Here is a 17226-nt window from a genome sequence, read left to right as displayed (position 1 = left end):
TTTATTCAGGTTTATAAACTGATATTCCATTGTGCTGAAATATTAATATTAATAACTGAGTCTGACATGAGTGTCTATCATAATTTTAACTTAATTCATTTTTTGTTTCTTCAACACTATGTTTGTTTCATTAAAATACTTGTTTGCCTTTCTAGGATAAATACTAAAAACAATAAATTTATATCACGAGATAAAAGAACAAAGCATAGAGATGTGCAAAGGGAAAGTCAGCTATCGCCCTCTACTCCCCTGTTCCATCTGAGGTAACCTATGATACCAGTGTGATGAGTATCCTTTTTATGTGCCCATGGCTTTACAAATCTGTAAAACATAGAAAAAAATATACAAACATACAAAGGCACACTTTTTATAAAAAAATATTCTATATTTATGACAATGCAACTTGCCTTTAAGAGTAAATAACCTATTATCATTAAAAATAAAAACAATCACACAAAAAACCTGCACTGTTTTCATAATTGGAAATTCAAAACATGATTTTATTTTTTTTGGAAGTATGAACTTGCATTCCAAAAGAAATCTCTTTATGAAAATCAGTAGGTTGTCTGGTAAGAAATATATGGCAGTTGAAAGACTTGTTATGTATGCAAACGGATCACTAATTATCTCAAAATAGCCCATAAATCAGCAGAAAAAGTATTGATGAATCTGACAGATGTACCCTTTCAGTATTATTTTATAATTACATTAAAATATTCTTATAAGGATACCACAAAACTAGAAAGTGTCAATTCTAGTATTAACATGTGAGCTGTGTTATTTTACTGCATACTTAACCATCCTGAAATATAAACATTATATTTCTAAATATATTTAATTTATTTACTTAAGAATTAAATTTATTTATAATTTTTAAAAATTTTAATTCATTTGTAAGTTATTTCTAAAGAAAGAAAATTGTGCACATGAACTCTGAAAAGAACCATGGAAGGTCTAAGATTTAATCAATAAATACGAAGTGGCATGCAGCTGTTTCACAGATACTAGCGGAAGACTTGAGACTCCCTGACAGGGACACACGGACTTGATTCCTCCGGATACAGCAGGCAGCACGAGCTTAATGATTTCATCAGCATCCCTTGTCCACCCAACCCCCAAGTCCCACTGCAGGTTCTGTGGAGCAACACAGGTGAGTACGGTACATACATCATGACACAGCTAAACAACCCCAAATTTATAAAATTACAATATTTTAAAAGTGGTGCTAGCAAGCTGCCCAAACTGTGTCCTAGAGGGAGACATTATATGTATAGCTCTGATCAAAAAGTAAATTTGCCCCCAGCCTTAGAGGGAGACACCATCTCTGTCTTCCAAGCTCAATCAATGTGGGTTTGCCGTTGAGTATTATTATTAATAACACCTTTAGGTCAATTAGCATAGTAGCTTCTATGGGTGTTGGTTTTGCTGCTGGTTTAATAATGTTTAATATAATCATACAAAATTAAATATCTTAATATTTGATCTATGTACATTTATGTGTCAATTTACTTTTTTCATCATTCTTATTAAAGTTTTAGGGCTTTAGTTTTTCTTTCTTTTTGTACTGAGAGTACTAAAATCTTAAAAAAATAAAATTCAAAAACACATGAGTCTGGTTTTTTTATCTTGTACCAGAAATCAGGATTCAATTTTATAATAATTAACATGTACTCCATAACAATCTGTACAATCACCTCAGTTATAATCTAAAAAATATATTCAAGGCACTTACTTCAATAATAAAATTGTCTTCCTTCTCTGCACTATGCATATACTCTGTTCATACACTGAAAAATATTTAGTCGGCACCCCTCTATCTATGGTTTTGCTAGGTGCTCTAAGAAATACAGAACAAAGATGTGTTCCCTACCTTAGAATATATGCACTGATCTTAGTACCAAATAAACTGTAGTTCAGGGATATGAATGATTAAATGCATATAAGAATAAATATGAACAGTAAGGAAGACTTATTAAAGAGGTAAAATTTAAGGTTAAGAATTTACACAGGCAAAGTATGGGGGAGAAGGGCATGCCAAGCCTTAGGGAGTAAAATGTGCAAGAGTTTGCAGCAAGGAATCTGCACGGCATATCTAGAGAAAAATGAAAAGGGCACATTGACCAGAGCAGAGCAGATACATTAACTGGGAGATAAGACTGGATAACCACATTATGAAGAGCTGAGAAAAAAGGACGAGGAGTTAGACTTTATCTTCTATGAAACGGAGTATTACTGGAGTTTTTTGAAGAAAAATAGCATGATAAAATAAATAAGACTCTATTAGAAGAGAGAAAAGAGAAAGATAATAGTTATTCCCTCTCATTTTTTTATACTATGCATTACTTACTAGTCTCCTCACATACTATTTCTCTCTCTTACTATGCAGTACTTATCCGTTTTCTCATATATTGTTATTTAATTCTTCATTCTACAGATGAAGAAACAAATTTGCAGACATTAAATAACTTCCCCAAAGGCTGCTATGCAAATGTCAGAAATGGGATTCTATCCAAAGTCTGTGTGACTTAATAGCTTCTCTTAAACACTTTGCAATACTGCTTCCTGGTTATGAGACTACTGTAATATCACATATATTTCAGGCAATGAAAACTTGAACTAAAGCATTGGTTATAGAATTGGAGAGTAAATGATCAGGTAAAAAAAATATTTTAGACAAAGAATAGGATTTAGTGACACACTGGCTAAGAAGAAACCTGTGTCAAAGTGGGGAACAGTTTTAAGCTTTGGTATGTAGAAAAAGAGTGGTGGAAATAATGTGTAGATATTTGGGGAAAGGGAATAGTAATACTAAAAAGCATCAATCATGAACATGCTGAGTGTGAAGGGGGGTGACATTTAAGAAGAGAAATCAGCAAACGAAGAAACTAGAGCAGAGATACAATGCTTTCCTCCATCCACCAATTACCTCCCCTTCCTTTATTTCAAAATCAATTTTTTTGCTTTTTTTTAGAATAACTTTTTCTATTTCTAATCTCCCTTATCTCATCATAATTTTCATCTGAAATCCTACAATCCTGAAAGTCTACAACGTAAACTATCCTGTCATTGGCTTAGCGTGTTATTTTAAATCAGACTTCAAATTTAATCTAATCTAATAAACTGTTCTCCTTACTTCTGCAGCAAATTTAACTATGATGACCCCTTTTTTGTTAAAGAATATGCTCTTCTTTTCCCCATATCTATACTTTTCCCCAAATCTATACATTTTCCCACCAAATCTATATTTTGGAAGAGGCAATGTAACATAGTGGTTAAGAGTATGAGTCTGAAACTCTTGCCTATTTAAAATTCTAACTTTCAAGTACCTAACGACTCTGAATCTGAATTCCCTTACCTATGACATAGAGATGATATAAGATCCCTATTATCATAGGGATGTTAGGAAGATGAAATGGGATAACATTTGTAAATGACTTACAACAATGTCAGCACAGTGTAAGCACTATACAAATGTCAGTTAATTGTTTTTATAACTGTTTCTTTTCTTCAGACCCACTTATTTTTACTCTTTTCTCTTAACCTTGCTTAACCTTGCCCACTTCACAAATCACAGAGTGATAATGGATCCCATCAACATTTAAGAATATCTAAGCAAATAAACTCACAAATGTGTAACTTTAGGCATGAGCTTTTATCCTAGCCTCTTCTGTATCGATGACTTCTTCGTAAGACCTATGAATGAGCCACTTGAATAAGCCACCACTACCTCAAATCCAACGTAAATCAAATCAAGCTCATGATTTTAAACTTCCTCCTTTGATGTGTTTTCTCCTCAGTCCCTACCCGAAATCAGTCATTAATCTGCTTTCCAATTTTTATACAACTCTCAGTTCCCTCTCTTTCCCAGATACCTAAAGACACTGCTCCATTCCAGATTTTATTGCCTCAAACCTGGATCAGTATAAACTGATCTTCCTTCCCACCAAGAACATTTACTCCACTAAATCCTGCATATGAAACCGGATTAATTCCTCAACAGGACTATTACTTTCACAACACGCTTCTGTACAAAACATTAGCATAAAATTAACAGCCTTTTGGCCATTTTAACGGTGAAACCACTCAAGGAGCATTGCTGCTTTCTTCCTTCCAGTACAAAGCTGCCGGCCCTTCTTGCCATTTGCACAGGTGAACCTGTAAGAACAAGCAGCTAGCTTCTACTTTTCTATTAATACTGTAAGACCATGTCACTTTCTTGGTGTACTATTACAACAGACAGCCCTCACGTTCCCTGCATAAAATCCGCTCTAGGCTTGGCTCCTTCTATTTGGGATGCTGGCTGTATATTAGTTTTCTAGAGCTGCCATACCAAAATGCCACAGGCTGGGTGATTTAAGTAACATAAATTTTATTTCTCATAGTTCTGGAGACCAGAAGTCCAACTTTAAGGTGTTGGGAAGTTTGGTTTCTCCTAAGGCCTCTTTTCTTGGCTTGTGCATGGATGGCTTCTTCTGTGTGTCTCTTTCTCTTAGCATAAGGACACCGGTCATACTGGATTAGGGCCCCATCCTTATAATCCCAGTTACTCCTTGTAACTCCTCTTTTCAACTATAGTCGCATTAGGTGTTAGCATTTCAATGGATGAAATTTGGGAGATCTAGTTATTGTACTATGCCATGAAGACTTGACGTTTTAAGCTTGACCTTATTTTCTGAATATGAGAAACTTGTAAATGTCTTTCTTGAGAGCACGTCCTATCCTCCCTCTTCCCTTCTATTCCTCCTTCCTTCCTCTTTTCATTATTTTGTACCTCAGAGACTATTATTCAATGACTATTTATGGAAAACTAAATAAAAGACTGTTACTCTCTGTATACATTGAATACTATAAGCTATAGTAAAGGGACTATAAAATAAAATGCCAATAAAAAACCTAAAATTGAACCTAAAAAATAAACAACGCTCAAGCAGTTTGTCAAAAACAAACAAAACAAAAACACCAAAATAAACAGAAAGAAATTCTCTTAATGTAGGCATAATTAAAATCATATAAAATATTTTATTTTAAAAGTGTTTTACTGCATCTATCTCTCTCCATTTAGATTCTAAATATAGGTATTGTAATTTCTTTTTACCAAAACTTAGATCTATCACAAGCCAAATAACAATAGCTATTACTTATCGATTGGTATGTTTCCTTTTTCAACCAACTTTCTTACAATCTTGGACTTCCTTTACTTCACTTCCTAAACTCTTAGGACAAATGATGTGAATCCATTTGAACCTGTCTTAACCAAGTATAAAATAAACTATATCTGGATTTTCCTTGTTATTTTACTGTGCCTCACCCTACAATCAATGGTACTTTTAAGGAAATATTTTATATACAATTTGGAATATCAACAGTATTTTTTAACTGGTCAAATATGAATCCCATTTTTCACAATGATTTACATTACTGAATAGTCACTCCTTTTCATTCATATTACTTATCTTGCAAACAAACAACATACTTTTTGGGGAAAAAAGGCTATGTTCATTTGTGTTTCAATGTTTTATGTTTTAATTTTTAGGGCAGCATATAAACAGCATTTTTAAATAGTCTGAAATAGTAACAGTTGCTAAATTGATCAATAGCACCTGATGTCAATAAGGCCTTTTAAAAATCAACATGGTCACAAGCATCTATTTGAGAAAAACAAAAAGGCACAGAATTAATAGCATTACTACTCCTTAAACAATAACAGGAATAGACCCACCACTCCTGTCCCTATCTCACTCAGTAATTATACAGAAAAAAGTCAGTAAGACCCTCACAGAAGTACTTAATCAGCAAAATAGCTATTAAACTACCGCCAACAGCTACAGGAATGGTGGTGTTAAGGAAAATAACTCTCATTATAATAAGATATGTTCTCTTACTTAAAGCCAAATGTTTGTTTACCCATGAACAGGAATTCAATTTGAGGAGGGGGAAGTATGATGAACAGAGAGGCCATGGATGTCTGAAGTGCTGATGGAAAAATATCATAATAAAAAGCATTTCTCTTGGGCCGAGATTTTAAATGAAAAGGATGTGCGTGGTGGGGCCAGGTAGGAGGTGGAGAGTATTAGGAAATTATAAGTCCTGTGTGAGGAGATAATGTATGAGATAGACAGTAGAGTCCAAGTTACTCCTTCTCTGCTTGGCCAAACAATCCATAATTCCCTTAAGGTAGTAAATAGATATGAAATGTCCTAGGGCTAATACAAAAGACAGGGAGGCTTGGGCCAATAAAAGGGTCTCTATCCCTTGCATTACTACTAAAAGGGGAAAGATCAGGGCACAAGAGACAAAGGTGAAAGTCAGAGCCAAAAAGTAGACAGGAATAGAAAGTCAAGTGACTCTATTGAAGAATCAAGTCAGACAATGAAGATATCAAGAAATGACTCAGACGTAAATATTGTGAAGGGAGACATGAGCCTTGGGTTGCCTTTTAGGAGCATCCTGTTATTTCTGAAAGGTTGTATGGATCTTCAATAGGGCCAAACCTAACCTAACAGGAAGGAAACACATGGATAACAACTATGCATTTAGGGTGTTTGCTTTTGGACCTATTTTTGAGAGCCTTTCCAACCCTGTCTCCCAATCCCAACACATGCAAAAACATTCATTAAACAACCCCCAGCATACATAGGCATTTGTGTATATGCATATACATGCACAGTCACACACACACACACACACACACACTTGACATCTTGACATCCTGGTGTCTAATCCATTCTAATATCGCAATATTCTCAAATACACATCTGAATTACTACATTGTGTGATTATCTTTCAACAATAATTTCCTATATTTACTATATGCACAAAGATGTAGATGTGATCAGTAGGATTTTTGTTTCCAAAATCAAAGCCAGCAGTTTCTTGGCCTGTGGTCCACATATTTATATGTATGCATAATAATATTAAGTGCCTTTTTGCCTCTATTCATTACCCCTGCCCCCCCCAAAAATAATTGTTTCCTTTTCTGAAGGTTTTTTGAGGGGAAAAAATACAGCTTTGGTAGGTACTAAGCAATTTGCCAGCAAGATGAACATTCTCAGATATCAACTTAGTAAAGAGACATGTCCGGAAGAAACAATTCAAAACTATTGGGCTGTCGGAAAAGTCATGACGTATTTTTTCTGTTTTTCATGGCAAAAATGCATCATGACTTTTCCAACAACCCAATATTTACAGGTTGCAATTATCTCTCCAGTGGCAGTTAAATTTGACATGTTCCCAGTCAAGGGAACTTCTAAAGTCACTAAATACATTTGTTTTTGGTGGGGGTATGTGTAGTAAATAAAGAAGCCTCATGATATTAGAAAATAGGCCTTAGCTTTCAAAAAGCCTCAAGTTTCAAAAGCAACAGAGGCATATTAGAAGAGAAGACTTCAGTAGGTAGTGAATTGGACCACATCTTACCTATAACCATGTGTCCAAAATGCGGTAGATATTCGAGTTAAATGAAACAAGCAACGTGCTAACTGAGCTATTCGCAAAGGCATATATATAAAATTATGTATCTAATATAATTAAAATAACAGTGAATAATAATTAAATTTCATCTTAGATTACATTATTAAGATAATATTTTAAACCAAGTGCCACCTTGAGGGAAAACAAAATTGTTTGGGGGAAGATGTAGACGGATTAAAATTGTATGTGTGTTGGCTGCAAAAAGAAGCTAAGAAAATCACCATATAACATCCAATTCCTTTCAGGAAAATCATTTTAAAACAGACTTTTTATTTCAGCGAATATTAGGGGACAGAAGGGACCTAACATTTATTTGGGCATTTCCATTGTCAGACACAATTTAAATGTAATCTTCATGATATAATGTATAAGAATTTTATCTGCCTATTATATGTGAGGAAATGTAATATTTATCAAAGGAATTGAATAAACTTGAATAAGATAATACTGCTAAACTGCTGTAGATCTAAGATTCAAATTCAAGTTTTTACCTAATGGTAAACCCATATTTATTTCACTAGTGGTCTTCAGACTTTGTGATAATAATATCTAATACATATTGACCATTTGCTATGCGTCTAACATGGTTCCATGCATTTTAAGCATATTCACATATTTAATGTTCTTAACAAACCTAAGTGATATGTTAACATTATTATCTCCTAGTTTAACTTGCCTAGGGCCATTCAGCTAATATGTAAAGAGAAGTGATTTAGGCTGCATATCATGGCTCCCAAAATTAATGATCTTAACTACTCAAGTGTCTTCTCACGACACTTGAATCTCCTCTCTCTGAAGTATTATGAGATGACAGGCCTACAACAAAACCCATATCCGTTTTTGTACATAAACTTTTATGGGAGTCCAGCTATGCTCATTTGTTTATGTCATAAAGCTGTTTTCTTATAATACTAGTAACTTGTTTGAGCCCTTGCAGTATAGACCACATGGCCACGATTTTACAGAAAAAAGTTTGCTGATTCCTAATGAAGACCATGGGTAACAAACACTATCTGTATATTTTTGAGGTAAGTGAATCAAATCTTTCATTGTAACTCATTATTCCATTTGCACTTCTCATCTGTTCTTCCTCTGCACAGAAGTCCATCTAAACAAAGAGAACATGACAAATACAATTGGCCCTTGCACAGCATGGGCTTGCAGCACGTGGGTCCACTTACACACAGACTTTCCTCAGTAAATATACAGTCAGCCCTCCATGTTTCCAAGTTTCGCATACCCAGATTCAACCAACTGCAGATGGAACACAACATTCTTCATCCGCTGTTGGGAGTCAGTGGATGCAGAGGGCAAGCTGTAAGCATTGTTCTGTGCCATTCTCTATAAGGGACTTGAGCACCCACAGATTTTGGTATCCATGGGGGTCCTGGAACCAATCCCCTGGAGATGCCGAGGGAAGACTATAGTTAAGTTTTGGGGCAGTCAAAAGTTATATGCAGATTTTAGACGGCATGGAGTTTGGCACCACTAACCCCCACATTGTTCAAGGGTCAACTGTAGGTCTACTGGTTTTCACATGTGTTTTCTGTAAATGCAATTTGATTCATTGTTTTTATTAATAATGAATCCTCTCTATACAATCCACTTTCACTTTAAAAAGGAATAACAGAAAATAATCTATGTAAAACTATAATATTTGAAATAGTAAACATCTATAGTTTTATTAGCAAATTTATGTGAAAATAAAGTCAATGGTTTTTTTTCAAGTTTTCATTCTCATCAAGATTAAAACGAAACAGGGAACGACTGCCCTCCATCTAAATGAGGCACTCGATGCTAAAACACTTTTCCTCATCTATAAACATATGAATATTTTAAAGTTTATATCACCCCTAAGCCATTGCATTATGTTTTCTAAATTTGTAAAACCATCTTTTATATACCCGGTGATTAAAAATAGGCATTTTCACTGTAGTTAAGTGTGGCTTTGATTCTGATTTTCAAGCAAAAGCAAAATGCAACTCTGGTGTAAATGTGTCTCAGAAGCACACAATTGCAGGCTTTCCACAGCACCATTTGCTCAAGTGTCTCTCTGCGCTCTCCCTCCCGCCCCTCCAGAAGTGCTGAACACTCTCAGTGTCCTCTGGAGATCCTGGAGGGTGCCATCTGCTGTCTATCTGCTACATTGCAGCCTGACATTCTTGATGCCAGATTTAGCCCATCGAATTACATAATAGTATGTGAGTTGTATTACAACTGAGACATTAACACCGTATTCATAAAGAAAATTGAAAGTTAGACAAGCATAGCAAAAACATATCAGCAGTTATTTGATTAATTATTGAATATGATTATAACACAAATAACCACAACATTTAGGTACAAGGAGGATGGCATTTATTGTTAACATTGTGGGTTGCAGTGTGTGGTTTTTTTTTTTTGTTGTTGTTGTTGTTTTTTATAGGTGATAATATAATACACATGACTAGCAGATAACACAGGTACACATACCAGGAAAGAATTCTCTGGTTAGTAGGCATACACTTCTCACTGCGATCCCATCCCATTTTTATTTCTACATCAATTAAACATCAGAAGATACAGTGACAGCAAAGAAGTAGCCAAAATATTTCTGCAATTTTCATAGGCCGAGAGATATTGAAGAAAACAAAATATTCTTTGTGGGAAAGGATGATACATGAACACTAGGTATTCTATTACATGAATACACTACACGCTGCTGGGAGAGTAATGTAGTACACTTCGGAAAAACCCTGATACTATCCAGTATTTTTAAACATGCACTTACCTAGTAATTCCACTCTGGAAGAGACAGATTTTCATGGAGAGATTGAGCACCTTGTCGAAAGTTACATGCACATAGTGAGAGCTGAAATTCAAATTTGAGCAGTCTGTTCTAGTACAGACTACTATGTTATGATCACTATGCTAAAATGCCTTTGCAGTATAAATGATAACCATAATAATTAATATAAATCATACTTTTTAAAAGAAAAATAATACCTTGATGTGGAGGGTACTCTTACATAAAATGAATTTTTGCTTATCATTCTTAATTAACCTAATAAAATCTGTAGTTTCCTTCCAAAAATAAAACATGTTTTTCTTTAAAAGATATTTTAAGAATTTCTTTCAGGACATGTATTGTTCATTTCCATATCCTTAAAATGCATAGACCAATGCCTTGTAAAGAAATGAATCAATAACATGACAACTGAGAATCAGCTGGAAATGGTTACTATTTCTAGTATAGGCTTTGGTTTATAAATTAACACTTTGACTAGGTTGTTTTCCGTATTGAAATTCATAAAGCCTAGGTAATATGCTTTTAGAATTAATCAACGGATGATTGCTTAGCTTTTCTTATCATACTTCTCAGCACCACTCCGTAAGCTGGCTTTCTTGAAGCACATTTTTTCTTGGCTTCCGGACACTACATTTTTAGTGTTCTTCCCATCTTATTGGACATTCTTTTATCTTGATTTTTCTGATCATTGAACACTGGAGCATACACCCTGGTTTTAGATATAAGTTCTGTCTTCCATAGCTTTAAACTGAATCTATATAATCATGGATACTCAACCCTGTTCTTTCTGAGTTTATTTATACACACATTGATTCAAATTTCTACTTGACACATACACTTGCAGCTGTAAATAAGCATCTCAACCCTAACCTAACCTAGCCAAACAGAACTGTTAATCTCTTCCTGCCTCACACAGGCGGCTGCTTCCCTAGTCTTCCCAGTCTCAGAAAACGGCAATAATATTGGCCTGTTACTCAAACTAAAGCTCTCAGTTCTCTCCCTCCCCCTCTCTCTCCCTCTCTCCCTCCCCCTCTCTCTCTCTCTCTGTCATCACCCAAGTCCAATTCACCAGGAAGCACTGTTGGTATTACTTCCAAAAAACAGTCACACATCTTTTCACTTCTCTCTTTCTCAACTACTACCATCATAGTTATCATGATTTCATGATTTCTAACTTGGGAAAACCTTTCTTATGTATTGACTGTAAACAGGAAATTCAATTGACATGTAGTAGCGCTCTTGCCAAGGAATGTCAGGTCAAATGTGCTGCCGCAAGTTAAAGCCCAGAAAAGCATAAATGACAATGGTATTCTTACTTTTAATTACAGTCAGGATAGCCTTTATTAACAATTACTGATATTGAATTATTATTCAATAAATACTATACTTTGTCCTATTAAAGAACATTTACGGATGTATTTCCAAGTGTTTAAGAAATTTGAATATTTTCCACTTAGCTAAACACAGCCCATAATAATCACACGAAGATCATTGCAGTAACTCAGGAGTGCTCACCCCACACTCCCACCGTGATAACCTGTTATTTACATTTTACTGTTTAATTGTTCAAATAACCCTATGAGATAGTAATGTTGCCTATGATGAAATGGAGACACAAAAACCTTCATCAATTTGTAGCAGCTATTAAGTGGCAGAAGTAAGAAGCACACCCAGAGCTTGACGACTCCCAACACCTGTGGTTTTTACCTCCCTGACACGCCTCCTCCAGTGGAACTGTGTGTGAATGAAATGGGTCTGGGGTTTAGGGAACAATTTTTCACTCACTTTTCTAATCTCTCCCAGAAGACTGTTGAAAGTTAAGGTTGCTTACATAGCAAAGGAGCCATGGAATTACAGTTCCCTTCCCTTCGTGTCTGTTTTCCAGATGAAATTTCATTGCTTCACAAAAAGCCAGGCTACATTCCTCATGTAGGCGGAATATTCTTACTCAGAAACCTATCCATTCTCAGTGGCTCTAAGACCGCACGTTTCTTCAGGGAGTATGTAACGGGATCCATTGCTATGTATGAAGACGGTTACACTGCTAATTTTTTTTTAACTTGTTATTCTAAAAGTGAGAAAAAAATATTGTAAGAATTCACAGTAGTGCCCTAACAGGGTCTGCATGATAAACGGTCATAGTTCATGTACCAGTTTCCCAAGGGAAGAACAGAAATTCCACAAGTGGGCATTATTGCCAGTGATGCTATCAGTTATGTGATGAAATCTATGTGTTGTCATGTTAAGCGTACAATTTGATGAGCTTTATTAACATGTAAACCTATGCAACAAATACACCAATCCAGATGTAAATATTTTTCATAGCCTTAGAAACGTATTTAGTATATGTAGAGCTATCCTGAAAGATGAAAAGCAATGCTGCATAGTAAGTACCTAATTCAGTGAGACCAAAAGTACTTTCAATTGAAGGTTTTAGGGTATGGCTCACAAATCCTCTTAGCCAAACAACCAAAATTGTAGAAGTTCAAAGCATTGTCCATCAGCTATTTCCAGTTAAGAAGGGCTTACTGTGAAGAGATTTATGGGTGTGGCTTTGTCTAATGAAATGGATCCCTAAGGAGGTTTACAAGAGACCTGCATATTTATAGAAACACTTGGCAGTTTGGATTTAAAGGGAAAGAGACAGCACAAAGCCGGGCTTTTGGATCCCAATGTCTAAAAAGCACAAATAAGGATGGGATGACTATTCAGCTGCAAACATGTGCTAATTTACAAGAGAAGAAAGAACGACTAGGAGGGCAGAACAGGTATAGAGACAGGAACGAAAAGCCATGGAAAACTATCCTCAGGCTTTAAGTCCTAAGCAAAAACCTGCTACCCTATGCATCAGTTCACAAGACTTCAAATGGAGAACTACTTGAGTCACTGTCCTTAAGCCTCGTCCACAACTGCACATGCTTTGGGTGATGGAATTCTGTCCTTCTAGCGGATGCTGCAATGGAACGGTACTTTGGGTGGCCTCAGGATGGGTAAGTGTGCTTTGCACTGTGAAGGATGCACCATTGAGGGCCAGAGGGTGGAGTGTGAAAGGCAGCCTCAAGGAAGGACTACAAAGGCGCCACCTCCTGGTAACCAGATCTCTATATAGTGCATTCCCACACTGAATCCAGGTTGTTGTGGTGACAAACTTCACAAAAGTGATGGTACGTTAGTTACTTCTGAGACTGTCATAGAGGACGTCATGCATTTAGTCCTGCTCTCTCTCTTGTGTTGCATGCTGTGGAGGAAGCTAGCTGCCATGATCCCCACTGAAGAGGCCCACTCAGTAATAACAGGCTCTGCCCACCAGCAGTAAAGAACTGAATCCTCCTGCCGCAGAATATGAATGGCCTGGCAAGTGAATTCTCAAGTCCAGTCACCCTTCTATAGGACTGCAGCCATGGCTGACATCTTGAGTACAACCTCATTAGAGGCCGTCAGCTGGAACCACATATAAGCTGCTCTCAAATTCCTGACCACAGAAGCTACGAGATAACAAATGTGTGGTGTTTTAGGCCACTGGATAATGTGCTACAGGGCAATACATAATTTTATTATAAACCTTTATCCCTCAAACTTGCTAAATTCCCTTATTCCTACTAGGTTTATTATTAACTTTTCTGTGGATTCCTTAGGGGTATCATATAAACAAGCATGTCACCTGCAGATAGAGATAGTTTTACCTTTTCTTCCAATATTTATGTTTTTTTGTTTTGTTTTTTGCTTTTTTTTAATCAATTTTGATGTTTTTTCTTGCCTTTTTTCTAGCCAGGACCTCCAGCCAATATTCATTAAAAGTCATGAGAGTAGACACTCCTGCCTTGCTAATAATATTAGGGAGAAGCTTCAGTTTTGTGCCATTAAGTATAAATATTAGCTGTAGGCATAAAAGTCTCCTTCTACTACTAGTGTGTTTAGTTTAGTTATTTTTTTTTCTTTTTAACCATAAACTGATGTTCATTTTTTGTAAATGTGTTTTCTTCAACTATTAACATGATCATATACATGGTTGTCTTTTAGTTCATTGATATGGTGAACTGCATTAATTGGTTTTTGAATGCTAAACAAAACATGTGTTTCTATAATATTTATATATTGCTGAAATTTATTAATTTTAAAAGGCTTTTGTATCTATATATTTATAAGGATAATTTTTTTCTGTAATTTCCTTTCACTTGAATGATTTTGCCAGATGTTTGTTATAGGATTATGCTGACCACGCTGAATAAGCTGAGAAGCATACCTTGTTCTTCTATCTCCTGAATTTTTTTGCATAATATTAGTCTTAAGTATTTCTTATATATTTGATAGAATTTACTAGTAAAACCTACTGGGTTTAGATTTTTCTTTGTAGAGTTGTTTTTGTTGTTCTTCATTTAATAATAAAATCTATTTCTTTTGGTTCACTTTGAAAATTTTATTTTTCAAGGTATTTGTGTTTTGCTACTCATCTGTATTGTCATATTTATTTCCACATTGTTGTTTATAATATCCCCTTATTATCTTTTTAATGTCTTTAGAATTTGTAGTGATTTTTACTCCCTTGGTTTGTTGCTGATATTAACAAGTTGAGTTCCTTATTTTTTTCTTCTATAGTCTTTTTAAAAATCAGTTATAACACTTTGTTCACATTTAAACTTTTAAAGCTATCGATCCCCCTCTAAACATGGTTTCAGCTATATCTCACAAATTTTTATTTATTATGATTTTAATCATTTCATTTAACACACTTCAAAATTTCCACAGAGGTTTCTAAACTAATCCATGGGACATAGAGAAGTTGGTTGTTTCATTTCAAAATATATAATGGTTTTCTAGTTATTTTATCATTCTTGATTCCTAATTTAATTCCATTGTTCTCAAAAAAAATGTATTCCATAGACGTCTACCTTTAAAATTTATTGAGACTATTTTATGACACAGCATACACTCTCTTAGTAATGGTCCTTTCACATGAATTTGAAAAGAAGGTAGAATTTTGTTGTTAATTGTAGAATTCTACACATGTCAGGTTACAGAAGTTGATAATGGTGTTTACATTTTTTGGAACTTTTCTGGTTTTGCTTAGTTGTTTTATCAATTATTGAGAGAAGAGAGTTAAAAATCTTTATGGTTGTGAATTTATTTTATTTAGTCTGAAGATTTTGCATCATATATTACAGATTCCATAAACAGGCAGGCCATCCACATGTATGATTGCTCTGTCCTCCTGATGATCTGAACCTTTAATCATTATGACATGAAGCTCTTTGATTCTGACAGTATGTCTTATCTTTAGAGCCATCTGAGATTAGCATTGCCACTTTAGTTTTCTTGCATTGCAGTTTTCATGGTACACCTTTTTCCAATTTTTACTTTAAACATATATTTGTGTAAGCGAACAACAAACAAAAAAACATAAAGCAGGTAGCAAAAACTTTTCATTTTCTTATTTTCAAAAGTTAAGTTTAAAGATAATTCTAACTATTAGGTTGCTATCTACTTTTTCATAAGTAATTTACTTGTTCTTGGTGAATTTCCTTAACTTTATGACTCTCCACTGTTGTTTTCCCCTTCTGTAATTATTCTTTGTTGGAGTTCCTATTCTTTGGCTTTTCACTTGCTTCTGAAGTGTGCTATTAGGAAAATATTAGTTATAAAATCATTGTTATAGCTTTTGGAATCATTTCTCACTGAAATGTTCTAAAAAAAAAACCCAAAAAACAAACAAACAAAAAAACCAAATCCTTTAAAAAATTTCCACCAAGCAATGATTAATAATAAAGTTCCAAACAATCCAAATTCTGTGATATATTTGGAATTATATTTAAAAATAAAAACTTAAAAAGCAAGAATTGACATTAAAATTTATCCTTGAAAATGTTCCATTATTATCTTTTAAAGATAATTATAAAATTACCTCTAATTAGGTTGTTGAGAAAATAAAAATAAAAATAGGTTAGAGCTCTGTAGTCTATGGCAAAGGCAAATATTTATGTCAACTATATGGCGTGAATGAAAAAGGGGTTCTATAATAAATCTAATCAAAAGTAACTTCACAAGGTGATCTGTGATGGAGAGTCAGGCCCAGTCCTATAACTTCTTTACTAAAAGATTTTTAAGCAGGGTTGTCTATCATTTCTGTTAATCTAGGTTAACACACCTTTGAAATGCCAAAAGTGATCCTCTTTTCCAGACTCCTTGAAGGCATAACCTCCCTCAAGGGAGAACAGATTCTTATTAAATATGCTGTACCTTGCTTTCTCCCATCTTCATGTAATCTTCCTTACATCCCCTTCTTAATTCCAAATGTATAAAAGAAACCACAAAATTGTCATTCTCCAGGGCATTTGAGATCTTGCATCCCGACACATCATCAGTTTGGCACAAATAAACTCTTCTAAAAAACCTCTACAGGTTTAGATCTTTCTTCCATCGACAATGGGCTTGTAAATTATACTGATTCTCAAAAACAAAAAAAAAACCAAACTAACAAAAAACAAAAAAAACAACAACCCAAACCAAAAAAAAAAACCCAGTTCTCTGATTTTCATTAATCCAGCTATAGTCTCAGAATAGATTCACCTCATTATACCAACAACTTTTTTTATTTGTTTAAAATTTATATAACTTTTTAAATATCTCATGATTCAGGAAATTTGCAAGGTACATTCTTAGCACTCATTTGTTAAACATAAATGAAAAAGACATGGGCACAGAGGGGAGAGAAGATTATAGGCAACCTTGGATAAATATTATTATTAGCTGTTATCTCACAAGAAACTACACTATGCATCACACCAGAAATCTCTTCCCAATAGCCTTCTTGGTCAGTTACCATACAGTACAAACAAATTTTATGAGAGTGACAAAAAGACAGCAGAGCAAACTAAAATGAAACATTATAATAGGAACTATCTCTACATATTAAACATCTTATTTTACAGATAATGGGATCGTGTGAAAAAATATTAACAAAAGAGGAAGAA

At 34.6% G+C, this 17226-nt stretch overlaps 1 protein-coding gene across 1 annotated transcript in view; it reads right to left on the bottom strand.

Moving 5' to 3' along the window:
* Window positions 1-15819: 15819 nt before the first annotated feature.
* Window positions 15820-17226, bottom strand: part of LOC109376253 (serine-rich coiled-coil domain-containing protein 1-like) — a 191828-nt gene continuing 190421 nt past the window's right edge. Inside the window, exon 3 of the mRNA XM_019632115.1 lies at window positions 15820-15873. Coding sequence (XP_019487660.1) covers window positions 15820-15873 — 54 coding nt within the window. The remainder of the gene's footprint in view (window positions 15874-17226) is intronic.

Source organism: Hipposideros armiger, unplaced genomic scaffold, assembly GCF_001890085.2.
Source record: "Hipposideros armiger isolate ML-2016 unplaced genomic scaffold, ASM189008v1 scaffold_1076, whole genome shotgun sequence".
Lineage (NCBI taxonomy): Eukaryota > Metazoa > Chordata > Mammalia > Chiroptera > Hipposideridae > Hipposideros > Hipposideros armiger.
The sequence above is the reverse complement of the archived record's forward strand: the minus strand, read 5'-3'. Positions and strand labels throughout refer to the sequence as shown.